Below are 15,119 nucleotides of genomic sequence, written 5' to 3'. Positions count from 1 at the left end.
ACCAGGGTCACCACCCAATCTGCTTCCAAACACCTCGGGATGAACAGGATAGAAGCTGAAACATTCCATCGATCAGACGGTTAAGATCATCTGGTCCGTACAATGCTGTTTTGCTTCACCTACACAGTGTACCATGATCTCTACGGGTTTGGATTTGAAATCCATTCAGTAGGTTCGACCCATATGATCAACCTTCCAGCACAATCTCAGCACTGTGGCCCACCAATCTCTCGATTGCAGTGGTTAAATGCCCACGCTCACACGTGCGCACGAGGCATGCATGCGCGATATCAGATCCGCTCATCTGTCGATCCATACCTATTAGATGCCATGTTTCAAAAATCAGGCTGATGCGATCATCAGGTGGGGCACACATCTGCATAAAACATTGATCCATCCGTCAATTTTTCATAACCATCTGTTTGCTATGTACATATGTGGATGATCACATCCGTTGGAAAGATGGTACTGTCATTGCTGCTCCCCTCCCGCATCTTCTCTGCTCCCCCCATTTCTTCTTCTAGGGTTGGCGTTTCTCCGCGGCATTTCTTCAAGCACATGAGCGTTGTCTCGAGCGAGGCCGCAGCAACGGCGGCTGCGGACGGAAATGACGCCTCAGGAGGAGAACCGAGTCCAGAGGACGTCCTTGTCCAGTACGTCGTCCTCCGCCGAGATCTGATCGATTCGTGGCCCCTTGGCAGCGTCGTCACGCAAGGCTGCCACGCGTCTGTTGCGGCCATCTGGTCGAGCAAGGACGACCCTCACACCGTTGATTACTGCTGCGATCGCAATCTCGATTCCATGCACAAGGCAAGATCTCTCTCATTTCTCTTTGTTCCCCCTTTAGGGTTTTGGATTTTGAAATCTCGATTCCATGCACAAGGCAGTATCTCTCCCATTTCTTTTTCTGCCCCTTTTTTGGTTTTGGATTTTGAAGTTTCGAGTTTTGAATTATGCTTCTGAACGGCGCTATGTCGACGAAGTTTTTGTCGAAATGCCTGTAAGAGGATAGACTGTGGCGTGAGTTCGATACGCTGTGGTGGAGTTGTAGCCAAGATCCACAGTATACCATGTCGTGGTTCCCATTGTACATTGGGCATAGCTGGTCGTATTGATTGGATGATACTCGCCATCTGTTGGTGTTCATCAAATGGACGATTGGAAGGAAGGTGGTCCACCGGAATTAGATGGTTAAGATTGTCCAATTAATGTGGCTTTTGGGCTATGTTCAAATTCTGCAACCCAAAATCAGATGTTTCAGATTGTCCAATTAGTGTGACTTTTGGGCTATGCTCCGTTTGATGATTTGGATGGTCTGGATTAACATACATGTATCCTGCATGTACTATGGATAGATAGTTGACAGCCACCTCACAGTGTAGTGAATGGAGAATGTATCCTCGCCTAGATACCTAGACGGTGTTTGGCTGCACAATTTGATTTTTTTTTTTGAAAGATAACTTGAATTAAATAGGGGGGAAAAAAACAACAGAAAAGGAGCTGCTGAGATAGCAGAACCAATTAAGCCTCTAGAAAGGCAAGATCAACATTAAACCCATCCATATGGGAAGCCCATTCAGCACATGTGAACAAGGAAAGGACCACCTTCCTTTTTTTAGCCCATCACCACTTTCCTTTTCGTTTAAATCTCTAGATTAGTAAATTTCTTCTTTCTTTCGTATCTTTATTTCAGGCAGAGAATAATTTTAAATATTTTCTTTTCTGAGTATCTTCTTATTTAAGACATTTTCTTAAATATAATGCTTTGTTATTTTGGTGTTTTCCTAATAGATTACAGATTGTAAGGTTTGATTATAAATCGGCCCTATGGCCCATGAAATAAGATAAGGTGATTAATATTCTCTTTATGAAATTCTCTTATTTTCTCTATGGTATCTAGTTCAAGACTAGAGGACTGTGGAGCTTGCTCACAGTCTTACATTTGTGATTTCCAGCATTTGGATAGAGGATTGTTGGGTCTTTTCCCGCAATCTCTTTCTTTTCTTATTGATTTATTTGCTTTCCCTTTCGGATTCGCATCAGGAAGAAATAAATTTATTTAAAAAAAAAAAAAAAACAACAACAAGAAGTTAGTTTTGTAGGGATCATTAATTAATGAGGAAGTACCTCAAATCATAGTTACATTTCTTTCATGTCCACCTTGAAAGCAATGTGATTGCAGTTTGGAGTTTGGGCCCTCAATATAAACGCTTACAAGGAAATCACAATTTGGTTATTTCCACTCTGTTAGACTAATAATCACAACCCAATTCGATGGTGCCTCCAAACACACCCATAATGATGGGGGATGCCCGTGGGTTACAAACAACACTATGCGGATTGCTTCCATTTACAAATTCAAGAATCCTTTTCCAATAGGAGACAATCCATTTATGAAAAAACAAGGAACACACACTGTTACAGTACAAAGAATGTGTTGTTTCCACAATTAGAGGAACAGGAGCACACCCTATTCACTTAGAAGAGCATGGCAGATAATGCACATGCACACATAATCCAAAGCTTTGAAATTGTTGGCCCCATGGGATTGGGCATTAGCCTTGAAATCATCCGGACCAGGTGCACGTTATGTATCTAGTGGTCATCAAATTGACGATTAGAAAGGAAAATCATCAATTATCTACAATGAGTTTTGCAAGTGTTCATTGATTGGGTAGGTTGGGGATTGATTGATGCATGTGATTTTCTTGCCCCTGCTGCATCAGCAATGGTGTCCACAATTTGGATTTGGTGCATGTATGCCATGTTGGCATGTGGGATGGGCATGTGCAAGATCTGTGTACAATGCTAGATGGTGTTTAAACGTGTTTTTATTGATGTGAGTGGTCACTTTCAGTTGCCTCTTAAATTGCTTCAGTAAGCGACCTTCATGTTGATTGACTGAGGAGTGTGTGATATAGATTTAGTGCACTGCTAGTGTGTTTGAACACCTTGCGGAGGGAATCTAGAGTTGGAACTTTGAAGAGATGGCTCAGGAAATCAGGGGACCTTGGCATTGGCGGGCATTCTTCCATGATTGCATTTAAGCAATAACTAGTGTTTTGCATTTAGCTCACGACTTAGCCTTTTTTTACTCATGCATATGAGAGGCTTGTACCTAGGGCTGGCAATGGACCGGGCCAGGGCGAGGCAAAATAATATTTTGAATAGACCCGGCCTGACAACTTCAAAATCTGGGCTTGATGCCTCCGATTTCAAGGCCCACTTGTACACAGTAGAAGTGTAGAAAATTCTAGAGGAAACTAAAGTCTTGTACCGTTGTGTACAGATCCTTGGAAGGTTCCAGAGTTCTCTAGTAAGTTCTATAGCTGGGAGAGTGTAGAATTTTAGAAGATTCCATGGTGTTTTTGGCCATTGGGTGAGTGCCAAGTGACACAATCTAAGCCATTGATGTAGGGTCTATAGAGAACTCCTAGGCCGGTACACATGGGAGTCCCCTCATTTGGGATTCACTCCTCAAGTTGTAATCTTCTCTCCTTTAGTGCAATACAAGCTTTCCCATTCCACTCTCTAATGTTCTCTTGAATTCTCCTGAATCCTTGGTGGTTGTAGGTGTCTAGCACTTAGTGGTGCAAGTGGGAGTTAGGCTGACTAGAGCAACATTGGGGAATTGCTCCAGTGCCAAAAGGATGAGAGTGGATTCATGATCATTTTAAGAGGGTGGAAAGAAATATTTGTATGGATCTCTCCCCTCTCTCTATTGAGACGATATAATCCTCTTTTGCATCTTTTAGAATAACTGGCTAAACGCTACCATTGATGGCCTTTTGGCTGGTGGTTGGCTAATAGCCCTTCTTACTAACTGAAACTGACTTCAATCAATTGGTATCATTTCCCTCCCTTGAAGCTTTGATGTAGCATCATGGCCTCAATCACCATTATCTGTGTCCCACTATGGATTCAACTGCTGACAGGCTTAAGCTTCTTCTAAACGTGATTGAAATTTACTTCCGTACATTGTTGATTGCAAATCCATCTGAATTACCGCCCAGTTACTCATACTAAGAATGTTTTGGTTAAAATTAAAGAGGCCAGATCCTCTACATCGTTTGAATAATAAGCTATTCTAAAACTCTGGCATCCAACGGCACATTAGGTCACCCCACCAGGAAAATGGGATGCCTCAAAAATCTGGCAGATACAACCATCATGTGGGCCATCACATGAGTCAGAGGTTTTTGGCTGCTTGACCTCTCTTTTTTCCTTCTATGATGTGGCCCGCCATGTTGTTTTTATGCAATCCAACCAGTGCATCAAGTTAGCCCCACGATGATGATGAGATTTCCAAAAACACACAAGACCAACACTGCACTATAGAAAATAATTGATTACTACCCACAACCTCCAAATTCATGTAGCGGCCCACATGATGGTTGATTAGTCTGATTTTTGGGGTGCCCCACATTCATGGTCGCGTGACCATGAATGTGGCCCCACACTCAATGTTATTCTGCAATCGTCATAGAGAAGCTGACTTTCAAGTTTCAAAAAACTGTTGTAACTTCTGTAATTGTTTGACAAGCCGTGTTCTTGAATGAAGAGAAGAAACTGTTGTAACTTATGATAATTCTTCCGGTTCCACAGGTCACCCTTGAGGTTAAGGGCGAACCCCAAATCCGAAACTTGTCAGAAAAGCTTGGAGCGGGTGGTATCATCCATAAGCTGTGGATCGAACAACCAGAGAACATCCCAACATGTCTTGCGACAAAACCATATCCCAAGTCTGTAGTTTCCTCATTCTTCAAGAAGCTGAAGCTCTGTAAGTGATGAATTCCCATCCATGCCACCCATATGCATCATCATAGTTCGGTGTTGAAATGTAGGGAGGCCTGAAAATCATGAAGACATGGGTTTTAAGACTAAGATTTTTGCAGTTCATGTAATATATGTCCCCACATACCCTTTTAGATCAAAACAGCATCCCCTGGGCGAACATTTTTTTTGATGTATGATTAACGAAGTTGTGGGACCTGCCATCAGATGAATGGCCTGGATTTCCAAACTATTAAGTCCCACCAATAAGAATAAGGACATAAGGTCACCATTCATGCCTGCCCCCAATCTGGCCTCCAAGTACATACAGCTTATCGTACGTGAGCTTCACACGCCCAGGGATTTCATCTGAGCCGTGTAAAACAGAGCCTCACCACATGATTGGCACCTGGCAGGAAATCAAGGCAGTCCAATCATCAGGAAGGCTACACTATGGGGCTCGGATTTGGTAGTGACCCCTAAAGTAACCACGTTGGTGCTGGAAAAGCTGTGGACCCCACCATGATGTATCTGTTTTATCCACGTCCATTTTGCCAACTCATTTTAGGTCATGAGCGCATTTAAAAAAAAAAAAAAAAAAACCGCCATTAAAAACTTCCTAGGGCCCATTGTAATGTTTATTTGCCATCCAACCTGTTGATTAGGTCATGCGGAGCGGGATGAAAGGAAAACACAAATATCAGCTTGATTCAAAAAAGAAGTTTTCAGTGAAGGGTGTTCGATTACCACTGTTTCCTATGTTACGGTCCACCTAAATTTGGATCTGCCTACCCTAAAATGAGCTGGCAAAATGGATGGATGGATGGCATGGATAAAACTTTTACAACATGGTATGGCCCACAGCTTTTCCAGCACCCACGTTGGTGCCGGAGGAGTCACTACCGAAGCCAGCCGATTGTATTTTGCCCTATCAAACGCAGTGATGCACGATTAGTCAGTGCTACAAAACTCGCCAATGTTCAAATTTGTGTGAGATTCAAGCCGTTCATCAGGTGGGCCTCATTTGGCATCCCTAGGGTCATTTCGTGAGAAACCTGTACACGTCAATACATAGCAAGGGGACTTTTAGATAAGACGGGCCTTGTTCTGGCAAAGGCATAAAAGAAAGGGGATTGAAAAGTATCATTTCTTCAATTCCTGTATGGGTCAGTTCCTTCCACCCTGCCATGTTCTTTCTACATGAGGCCCACCTGACAGCTTGGCCACTGCACATACACAACCATGAACCCGAGTAAGGAACTACACCCAACGCCCCATATTTTCATTTCGTGGGAAACCTGTACACGTCAATACATGGTTATGGGTACTTATAAGATAAGACAAGACAAGACAGGCCTTGTTCTGGCAAGGCATGGGTCATTTCCTTCAATCCTTCCATTCTCTTCATATAAAAGGCCCACTTGATGGCTAGGCCACAGTACATGCACACGGGCATGAACCCATGGAATGGAAGCACCTACACCCAGAGCCCCATATGGCACGTGCGGGGATGATGCCAAAGGTGAAACCAACAAAATGATGATTTTAGAAGATTAAATGACAGCTAATGCACATCCAATGGAAAAAGAAAATGGATAAATCTGTTATTAAGCATCCCAACCCACCAATATCTGAATTGAATCTTCTATAGCATCTTACTATCCAATGAAAGAATTAAAGAAAAAAGTTACTCCGTAGATGCATTGCATGCATGGCCCAAAAATCGAGGTTATAATGGAAATGCTCGCACAGCTGCGGTCCGAGAAAACCCCAACTCAACTCGAAAAAACTCACCAAAACTTGATGAAACTAAGAAGAAAAAATTGACAAAACTCGATTTGGCACAAATCTACATTATTTATACCTTTAAATATTAATAATGCTTGAAAACTCAGAAAAATAGGACGAGTTTTTGATAAACCCACCTGAGTTTTTGCCAAATCGAGTCAGTTTTCATGTTTTTAAACCAAGGTTTGAAAAATGCTCATAGAAAACAGAGCAATGATCCAGATCGAATTCTTCTTGTTCCTGTTGCGGAACAGATTCCTCGGTGGGACCCAGGTGGGGACGAGGGTTACAACACCCTACTATCATCACCTCAGTGATCAAAAGCATCTGATTAAGGGCCTGAAGAATAAACGTCTAGACCATGTTTACTCTCACCGTCCATGTTGATCATGGTGACTTGGGGGTCATGCAAAATCAATCCACGGTAGCCCTCCTATCAAACAGTTTGTAGTGGCCATAGGTGGGGCCACCTGCACCCTACAGAGGAATCTGCACAACAGTAAGGTAAGAAGAATCCAAACTGGATCATTGCACATTGAAAATGAAAAGAAAAAGCAAACAAGAGAGAGAGAGAGAGAGAGAGAGAGAGAGAGAGAGGATCAACTGCCTCCCTAGAGAGAGAGAGAGAGAGAGGATCAACTGCCTCCCTTCTGCTTGAGAGTGATCTTGTCTCCTAAACTGAGGGCAATCCCTTGTGTCTTGCTCCTTATCCGAATGTATCCACTAAGCTTCCCATCCACTTGCTTCTCAATGCTCAGATTGACCAAAGCATCTTCTCCAAACACACTCTTCGCATACAGATTAGCAGCCAGGAACCCGCAGTCTCCATCCAGCGCAGACCTGAGACAGAGAGTAGGGTGAAGCATCAACCAGCTAATATCAAGGAGCATGCCAAAAACATCTCTGTGGTAACATATGCATTATGGCACACTGATGATGAACCATTAATATGGTGGGAACAACCACATGGACAACTTAATCCAAAAAGCAAGCTAATCACAATCAGATCAGTGACCTGAAAAAACTGAGGATTAAGTTAAAATGTGAATGAGGATCAGCATTCAATGGGTAAACCCCCTAATAATCACACAGTAAGAAATGTCCAGCCAACATGATTTTCAGTTTAAATTGTCCAACCAGGTGGTGGCCCACCAGAGCAGCAGTGCATCATAAGCGCATTCTATTATCAATGACCAATTTTATTTTTAAAAAATGCATAGATGGATGGACCATTCAAAAAGGAGGGTAAAAAAAAGATTACGACAGAAAGAAAAGAAAGAAAGACAAATGGATGATGCATCAAAATAGCATTTCTCCTAGATACAGTCAAAGACTCCGGAGAGATTAAAAGCTTACACTGGAGTGAGGCACTTCATGTTTGTCGACCTGATGATGTGGTTCAAAAATTCCTTCTCATCTTGAAGTACCGTGTTCACAGCCACCTGAAACGCAAGGCAGTAGTATATATATAGAAGGCCAATATATGATTAAAGCACAAGAAAAAGGCATCTGCTGCTAAATTGGTGGTGAGCGGAAAAGTGCCACAGCGAGCTAAGATGGTGCCAGGATATAAAGATTCGGAAAACAAGTGGGAAATTTCATCCTGGAGATGAAAATAAGACGAACTCACCATTGTGAGTGTGTTGCATGGATTTCATTCAGTGTCCCTCATGATTTTATGGTATTTTTTTCATTCAATTTAAGTAAGAAAAATTGTATCCCCTTCATGAAAGAAAACCAACAAAAACATTATGCTGATTACGTTTCTATGATTTAGTTCAGAGTTCAACCTATCAATGACTTTAGCAGGTATCTATCATACCATTTTCAAATTAACAAGAGATTTATGTGCTTCCTCACAGTTGTGAGTTCAACCTATTAATGACTTTAGCAGGTACTTATCACACCATTTTCAAAATAATAGGAGATTTACTTGCTCCATCACACCAATAGTACATGGGGCAAGCAGAGAACCTATGGCATTTAGTTCGGTTAGAAGATCAGCATGCTGGCTGTGGGGCATGCTGAGAAACTATGGCATGTTCATGAGAAAATGCAGTTGTGCAGCATTCAACCCTTTACCCGGGTGAGACTTTGAATTGCCGATGGGACTGAAAGAGTTGAGATTGGAGTGACATGCATATTATATCGGCCTCAGCTTGCCTGTAACCCTAAGCTCTGTCGGGTGTTATATGCGCCGAGTCCATCAGTTTTGCCCGTAACCCTAAGTTCAGATTGGGGCTCACCATGATGTTTGTGTTATATGCACCTAGTCCATCAGTTTTGCCAGCACATTTTAGGACTTGAGCCTAAATATGAGGCAGATTCAAAACTCAAGTGAGCCACACCACACAAAATAGTGGGGATGGAGATGCCCACCGTTCAAACCTTTCTAGGGCCCACCGTGATGCTTCTATGCTATCCAACCCACTCATAAGGTGATTCCTACCCGGATGAAGAGAAAACCCAAACATCAGCCTGCTCCAAGACTTTTGATGGCCCCAAAGAATGTTTCACTGGTCAGGGTTCAAACCCACTGTTTCTTGTGATGTAGCCCACTTGAGTTTTGAGTCTGCTAATTTTTCGCATAACTTCATAGCATGGGCTGGCACAACCGATGGATGGAGTGGATGTAACACAGACATCGTGGTATGCCCCAAAGCTTAGGGTGATGGGGGATTCCTGTAACCCTTCATTGCAGGAAAGTCATCCTGTTATATCCATGGACATACCCACGAGAAACAGGCAATGGCATAGTGTCTAGCGTTAACTTAAGGTTGAAGCCTTGGTTGGATGGTAAAACTGAGTGCTGGTTGTTAGATGGTGAGACAGGAAGTTCTGATGAGCCTGGAGAGTTCCGATCATGTGCCAGTGATGAGAACATGTGACAGCATCAACATGCATAGTAGCTTCAGGGATTCGAGTCCATTGATGATTTGTATAATGGTTCCAGTCCAAGCCAGCTTAATTGTATACTGCTTTTCAAGTCCTAGCTTACCTACCACGAAAAGACAGGTGCTTTGGTTGTTGTGAGTAGGATCTGAGGAGTAACTAGCTCTGCCATAAGAACAGGACTCGCTCAAAGGTGGTCCAAACAGGGAGGCTGATATGATTGGAACATTACAGGGCATGTAAAGTTCGAGTAACCTTCCACTTTGGTGATGGACAGAATTCATATGAGCTGAGAAGGGGGAAATTGATTGGGTTAAGGATTTCCCTTTTCACTAACAAAGTTGGATCAAAATGAAACTGAACGGGTCTCTAATAATTTCAACCAAAAAAACAAAAAACATAACTTGTTTTCACTTTGAGGTGGAACTGGAGTGGACTGATATGATTGTTGCACCAAGTGGAGTAAATGGGATCAGTGGTTGAGAAAAAGATGATGGTCTTTCAACCAGTCATCAGATGGCTGGCTTGACACACTAACAGTAGCTATCAAAACATGTGGAGCAGAGACCATCTTTATCTGAGGAGGTGCATGACATCCAGACAAGTTACATAATCAGCCCATTTCCAAGGGGAGACCAGAAAAAGGAATACAACTACAAGCCAGTGCTGTTAAGCAAAACCATACATCTGGCGTTTTTGCTTAGGGTGCATTTTGTTGCACCAAATATCATGAAATTTCATGACTTGGTTGCAAAGTATCATGAAATTTCAAGATACTTGGCGCAACCAAACACACCCTTGGGAATGTTTTTAATCTAGTTATTTGTTAATGAAGAAAATTTATAAATCAGGCTAGGGAATGGGTCACAGGTTCAGAACCAGGGAGGTTTAAACATGATTATAGATATCCAGTCATCATTAGATCCACATCTCAAGGTAGTCTTTCTATTTTCCTAAACTTAAAAGGTATCAGTCTTCCGCTCAGTAGTGAGTTGGTAAGGCATCCCAAGAGTACATCCTGGGCTAGGTCTCGCTGATGTACTAGTTTTGGTCTGCCTGGGCCTATATGCAATCCCACATAAAAAGAATTGCATCTTTTAATATTTCAATAAAGAAAGAAGAAACTTTCCAAATGCCACCAGAAAGCTAACCACAATATATGGCAGCTACTCTTAATTGTTTCCCAAGTCACATTTTGACGATTAATGGTTATACATCATCATTTGATGCAATCAATCTAATTTGACAAGATTACCCATGTTCTCAGAATAACTTTCCATAAATGATGACAAAAGAAATTTTAACTCCATGACTATTTTAGAGAAAATAATTCAAGCAATGGGGGGAATAGAAGTACCTTGTTTTCCCACTCAAACTCGGCCCACATATTTCTAAATGCCGCATCAGCACAGGTTGCTGGAGAGATGTAGTCCATGATGTCAATGTGGATGTCACTGAGGACGACAACAGTCCGTTGCAGAACATTTGAAGTCTCGTAAACAATATTACCAAATATAACTCCTGTTTCGGTTGAAGAAACCTTAATATTCGCACGTATCTGCTTGCTCGATTCTGGAGCTAGTGTATAGTTCTGCGGACGTTCTACAAGTTTAAGATCTCCCATGGTTGCCAACTCCAAGCATAGGTTCTGTAGTGTCTCCCTAGTTCTGTTGATGACGGTAACATCGAGGATAATGTCGTAATGATGAACAGTGACATATGCTTCAGCATAGACAGGATCACTGAAGCCCGTGAGTTGAAGAATGCGATTCAGCTTATTCTCATCTTTTCCATTCTTGGTGAATTCACCAGTTGCACGTTTCAAATCATCTTGAACCTCATCTTCCAATTCGAGCTGGCTCATACCCTAAAGAATCAAAGCAATCAAAAGGGGGAAAATGAAAACTTATCCAATGGCTCCAATATCATCTGTAAGCATATGACCACACAAATAAACTAATCGCTGAATGAGCAGCACCTGAAGAGTCAATTATTCTGTAGAATTGTCCTTTTTAACATCATAAAACTAAATGCTTAAGAATGGTGCCCATTCAAAGTGAAATTGGTCATTTCAATTCAAACAGGAAAAACAGAAAAGGCAATTCGAAAAGTGATCATGCCTGGGTTTACATATAGTTATTTTGTTCAAGCTCATTATGAATTGAGAGGAGAGGTGAAGTGCTAGCTGATGATCTGTAAAGACAAGGCTCTTAGAAAGAAAATCCACAAGCAAAGCTTCTAAAAAGCTTTAAATGAAAATAATATCAAGTTTAAGCCTGTAAATAAAGGCAGAAAAACTTCAATATCCAGTTCTTAACAGGTGCATTTGAATGCTAGTCCTGAAAGCAGCATCATCATCGTCTTAGCCTTTCTCCCAACAATTTGGGGTTGGCTTTTAAATGGTAGAGTTGGGAAATGTTCTATGATCATCTGCCCGCTGGACATCAACCTTTCTGGGCTCTTGGAAGTTTGTAACCAGCAATGGCAGAGGCTCCCAATGGCTTCAGTCATATGCCATTGCGATTCCACCTACTATTGATTCCCATCCTCTTAAAATATACACCTGAAAGGGTGAGCAACATGGATGAAGTTTCTAGCCACTAAGCATGAAGCACACCTTCCAAAACAAGAATAAATGAAGTACAACACGGTCTCCCATGCCTCAAACATTCCAAAATCAAAATTTTCATGATGGTCATTATCAGAAAGGAAAAGTAAATAACCTCAGAATGCCATAACACAATAACAGTCAGCTACAATGAATTCCACTAAGAAAGCTAACATCATAATTAAGCCTGAATTCCTATTTAATCACAAGATTAGAAGTTCCATTCCTCCAAGCTATTTGAAAACCCAACAACAATCAGAAACTGAGCAGTCTGGTCAATTGTATGTTTGTTTGGTCCCTTTCGCATAAAGAAAACCATATTAGAATCCAATTCTAGGCGATGAGCCTAATGACAAGACTCATCTTTCTATCAACATGATAACCCCAACTTTCTTGATAGAAAAAGACTAACGAAAACTCTACTTGCTGAAATCACTTAAAAAGAGAGAGTGTAGCTAACCTTCCTACTCTTCAAATGGTAAAAGTCAATAAGGTCATCCGGCTGCGTATGAGATATCTGGGCCTTTGCTTTTAACTCCTCTGTTTCATGGAACTGCTTATCTGCCAGCATATGTATGAAACTCTGACGGCATGATTGCAACCATATCTTCCTAACTCGATCGCCGGTATTGCAGAGCAATCTAATGCAAAGGACAATCCTGTCATAGGAATCATTATCAATTGGGTGCAGAAGAAATGAAGATGTCCCTAATTGTAGCATCGAAACCATGATCAGTACTGCCTCAGTTTTCGCCTTGTTCACTTCTACTTTGGATGTCTGAACCTCTTCCAATCTTAAAACAAGCTTTGTCAATGTGCAAGCAACGACTGCACCAAGGAAAAAATCACCTGAAAGAATCAAAGATCTCAAATTCCCGGGAGAAGGCGAGGATCCATATAAAAGAGTTGGGCCAGGGATGGCCGTTTCCAATGCGGCACTCTGGGTAGCATAGGTCCCATCTGCAAGCACAGCTGGCCTCCTAGATGAGACAGCAATAGAATTAGCCTGCAGGGCCTGTTTCAAAGAATCAACAACATCTCCTTCTTCAGCAGCCCTGTAGAATGGGAGTTCCCCAAGGCATTGCTTGATTGTTGCAATCCCGCTCTCGACTTCAGAGAGCGAGAGGCAGTACTCACCTATAATCCAAAGAGCACATGAACAGACTCGCATCGCCCGAATCTGGTAGAACATGTCCAAAAGCCTGGTAATTATTGAGACACGAAGGTTCAAGTTCATCTCTATGATCTCGCGCACAAACCGGACCACATCCGTTGCAGAAGCAACATTGCTGTCCCCCAAGAAGTCCATCAGCAGGTGGACCACTGTGCTTGCAACCTCAGGGTACTTGATTGCGCAGGCGTGTATTGCCTGGACAAGCATTTGCCTGTACTCCCCATTCTTCTCAAGCTCCACACTCTGCGTCTTCACAACCTCCTTCTTCAGTGTAAGAACAACCTCATCGACGTTCCGGGGGGTTATCAATTCAAGTGCAATGTCTATTGTTTTTCGACGGACATCAAGAACTGAGCTCGACAGGGCCCGTAGCACATCCATGATCATATCAACCATGACATCCCGATAAGATGACTTCAGCTCACTGAGCCTATCAAGCACAATCAGCTTCACATTGTTGTCGCTCTGCGAGACAAGGAGTTTGCAGTACTTGTCCGCCGCAGCCCGTATCGCCGATGGAGCTGATGAGAGCGATACGAGGGTCCCAGCACATTCATAACTAACAGCCATCGATGGAGCCTCTAGAAGTGAGATAATGATCTTTATATACTTCCCCTTCTCTCCTCTGTTCGAGCGGCAGACCTTCCGTATCAGCTCCAGCACCACCATCTGCAGCAAATCATTCCCGTCTGCAATGCTATCCACATTCGACAGCAGATAGTTCACGGCCCGCTCCTGCGCACAATTGAACAGCATCAAGAACGCGTTCCGCTTAGCAGACGGATCCTGCTCCGACACAAGCGTTTTCTCAATCATCTCCGGAGCATCGACCAGCAACTGTTCGCCATGCGGGAACTTATATATCGACATCACAGCCAGGATTGCGTTGCGCCTGATGTAAGAATGCCGATGCTCCAGGTTCGAAAGGACGGACGGGATCAATGGCTCAATGAGCTCGGTCTGGTTTAGCCGGCACAAGAACCGAAGGGTGACGCCGCGGATGTACTCATTCGGGTGCTGTAGATTGTTCCGTAGGTTCTGGCAGATCAAGATCATCTCAGGGAGGACACGACCCTTGGAATCGGTTTTCTCAATGATCTCTAAGTACAAGAGCAGGAGTTTCTGGACCGTGTGATCTTCGGACGGGAGAACGTAACGGACGATGGTGATGAAGAGCTGGGGGAGATTCTCACCGTTCAATAGCAGCATGATGGATTTCTTCATGGCGTCGATCTTCGCATCAACGCTGTTGCTTTCAAGCGATTCCTTGATCTCGTTAGCGAGGGCGGGCGTGCCCTTGTCGAAGTATATCAGAAGACTGCACGATTTCTCCATCTCCGCCGATCGAAAACTGAAAGAATTCCAATCGAAATGGAGACAGTTTACTTGTGGTTTTTAGAGCCTAGAGCGATCGAGATACGAATTTTACGAAGAGAAATGCGATTTATTTTGATCTGATTGGGAATTCTGAGAATGGTGGAGATGTTTGGACGTATCGGATCGATTCAGATGCTGATTTGGAGATCTGTTGAAGACGATTCCTTCCGTTGGATGAGGCTTGAAGTCGGAAATCGATACGAAAGGGAATCAAGATCTGATGATTCTGACGAATTGGAGCGATTTACGTGCATTGCAGAGATTTCTAGCGTTTGAATCCGAAAGATATTTGAATGGGTTTGAGACAGAGAGGGAACCGCTCTTGGATCGGAACTTTCAGTTGGAGCGATGGGACGCGCGATTGACGCGGTATTTCTACAATCCAAAGGTTTGTGGGGCCTACCAAGATGGCAGTATGATTTCCAATCCGTCCATCAGTTTTTTCAGGTCACATTAATATGATACGAAAAAAATAATCCATATCCAACATACATTTGGGCCACACTA

General features: G+C 42.8%; 2 protein-coding genes across 2 annotated transcripts; one reads left to right on the top strand and one right to left on the bottom strand.

The window, feature by feature from the left end:
* The first annotated feature begins 332 nt into the window (after positions 1-332).
* Positions 333-4,954, top strand: LOC131256678 (uncharacterized). The gene is made up of 2 exons (XM_058257661.1): positions 333-810; positions 4,606-4,954. The coding sequence occupies exons 1-2, from the start codon at positions 436-438 to the stop codon at positions 4,786-4,788; spliced, it is 558 nt and encodes a 185-aa protein (XP_058113644.1). The 5' UTR covers positions 333-435; the 3' UTR covers positions 4,789-4,954.
* A 2,226-nt stretch (positions 4,955-7,180) lies between these two features.
* Positions 7,181-14,891, bottom strand: LOC131256677 (coatomer subunit beta-1-like). The gene is made up of 4 exons (XM_058257660.1): positions 12,522-14,891; positions 10,811-11,320; positions 7,918-8,003; positions 7,181-7,401 (listed from the first exon to the last, which is right to left on the bottom strand). The coding sequence occupies exons 1-4, from the start codon at positions 14,568-14,570 to the stop codon at positions 7,197-7,199; spliced, it is 2,850 nt and encodes a 949-aa protein (XP_058113643.1). The 5' UTR covers positions 14,571-14,891; the 3' UTR covers positions 7,181-7,196.
* Between the last annotated feature and the right edge of the window lie 228 nt (positions 14,892-15,119).

The sequence above is a fragment of the Magnolia sinica genome, chromosome 9 (genome assembly GCF_029962835.1).
Source record: "Magnolia sinica isolate HGM2019 chromosome 9, MsV1, whole genome shotgun sequence".
Taxonomy (NCBI): domain Eukaryota; kingdom Viridiplantae; phylum Streptophyta; class Magnoliopsida; order Magnoliales; family Magnoliaceae; genus Magnolia; species Magnolia sinica.
Note: the sequence above shows the minus strand (reverse complement) of the source record. Positions and strands in the feature narration are given on the sequence as shown.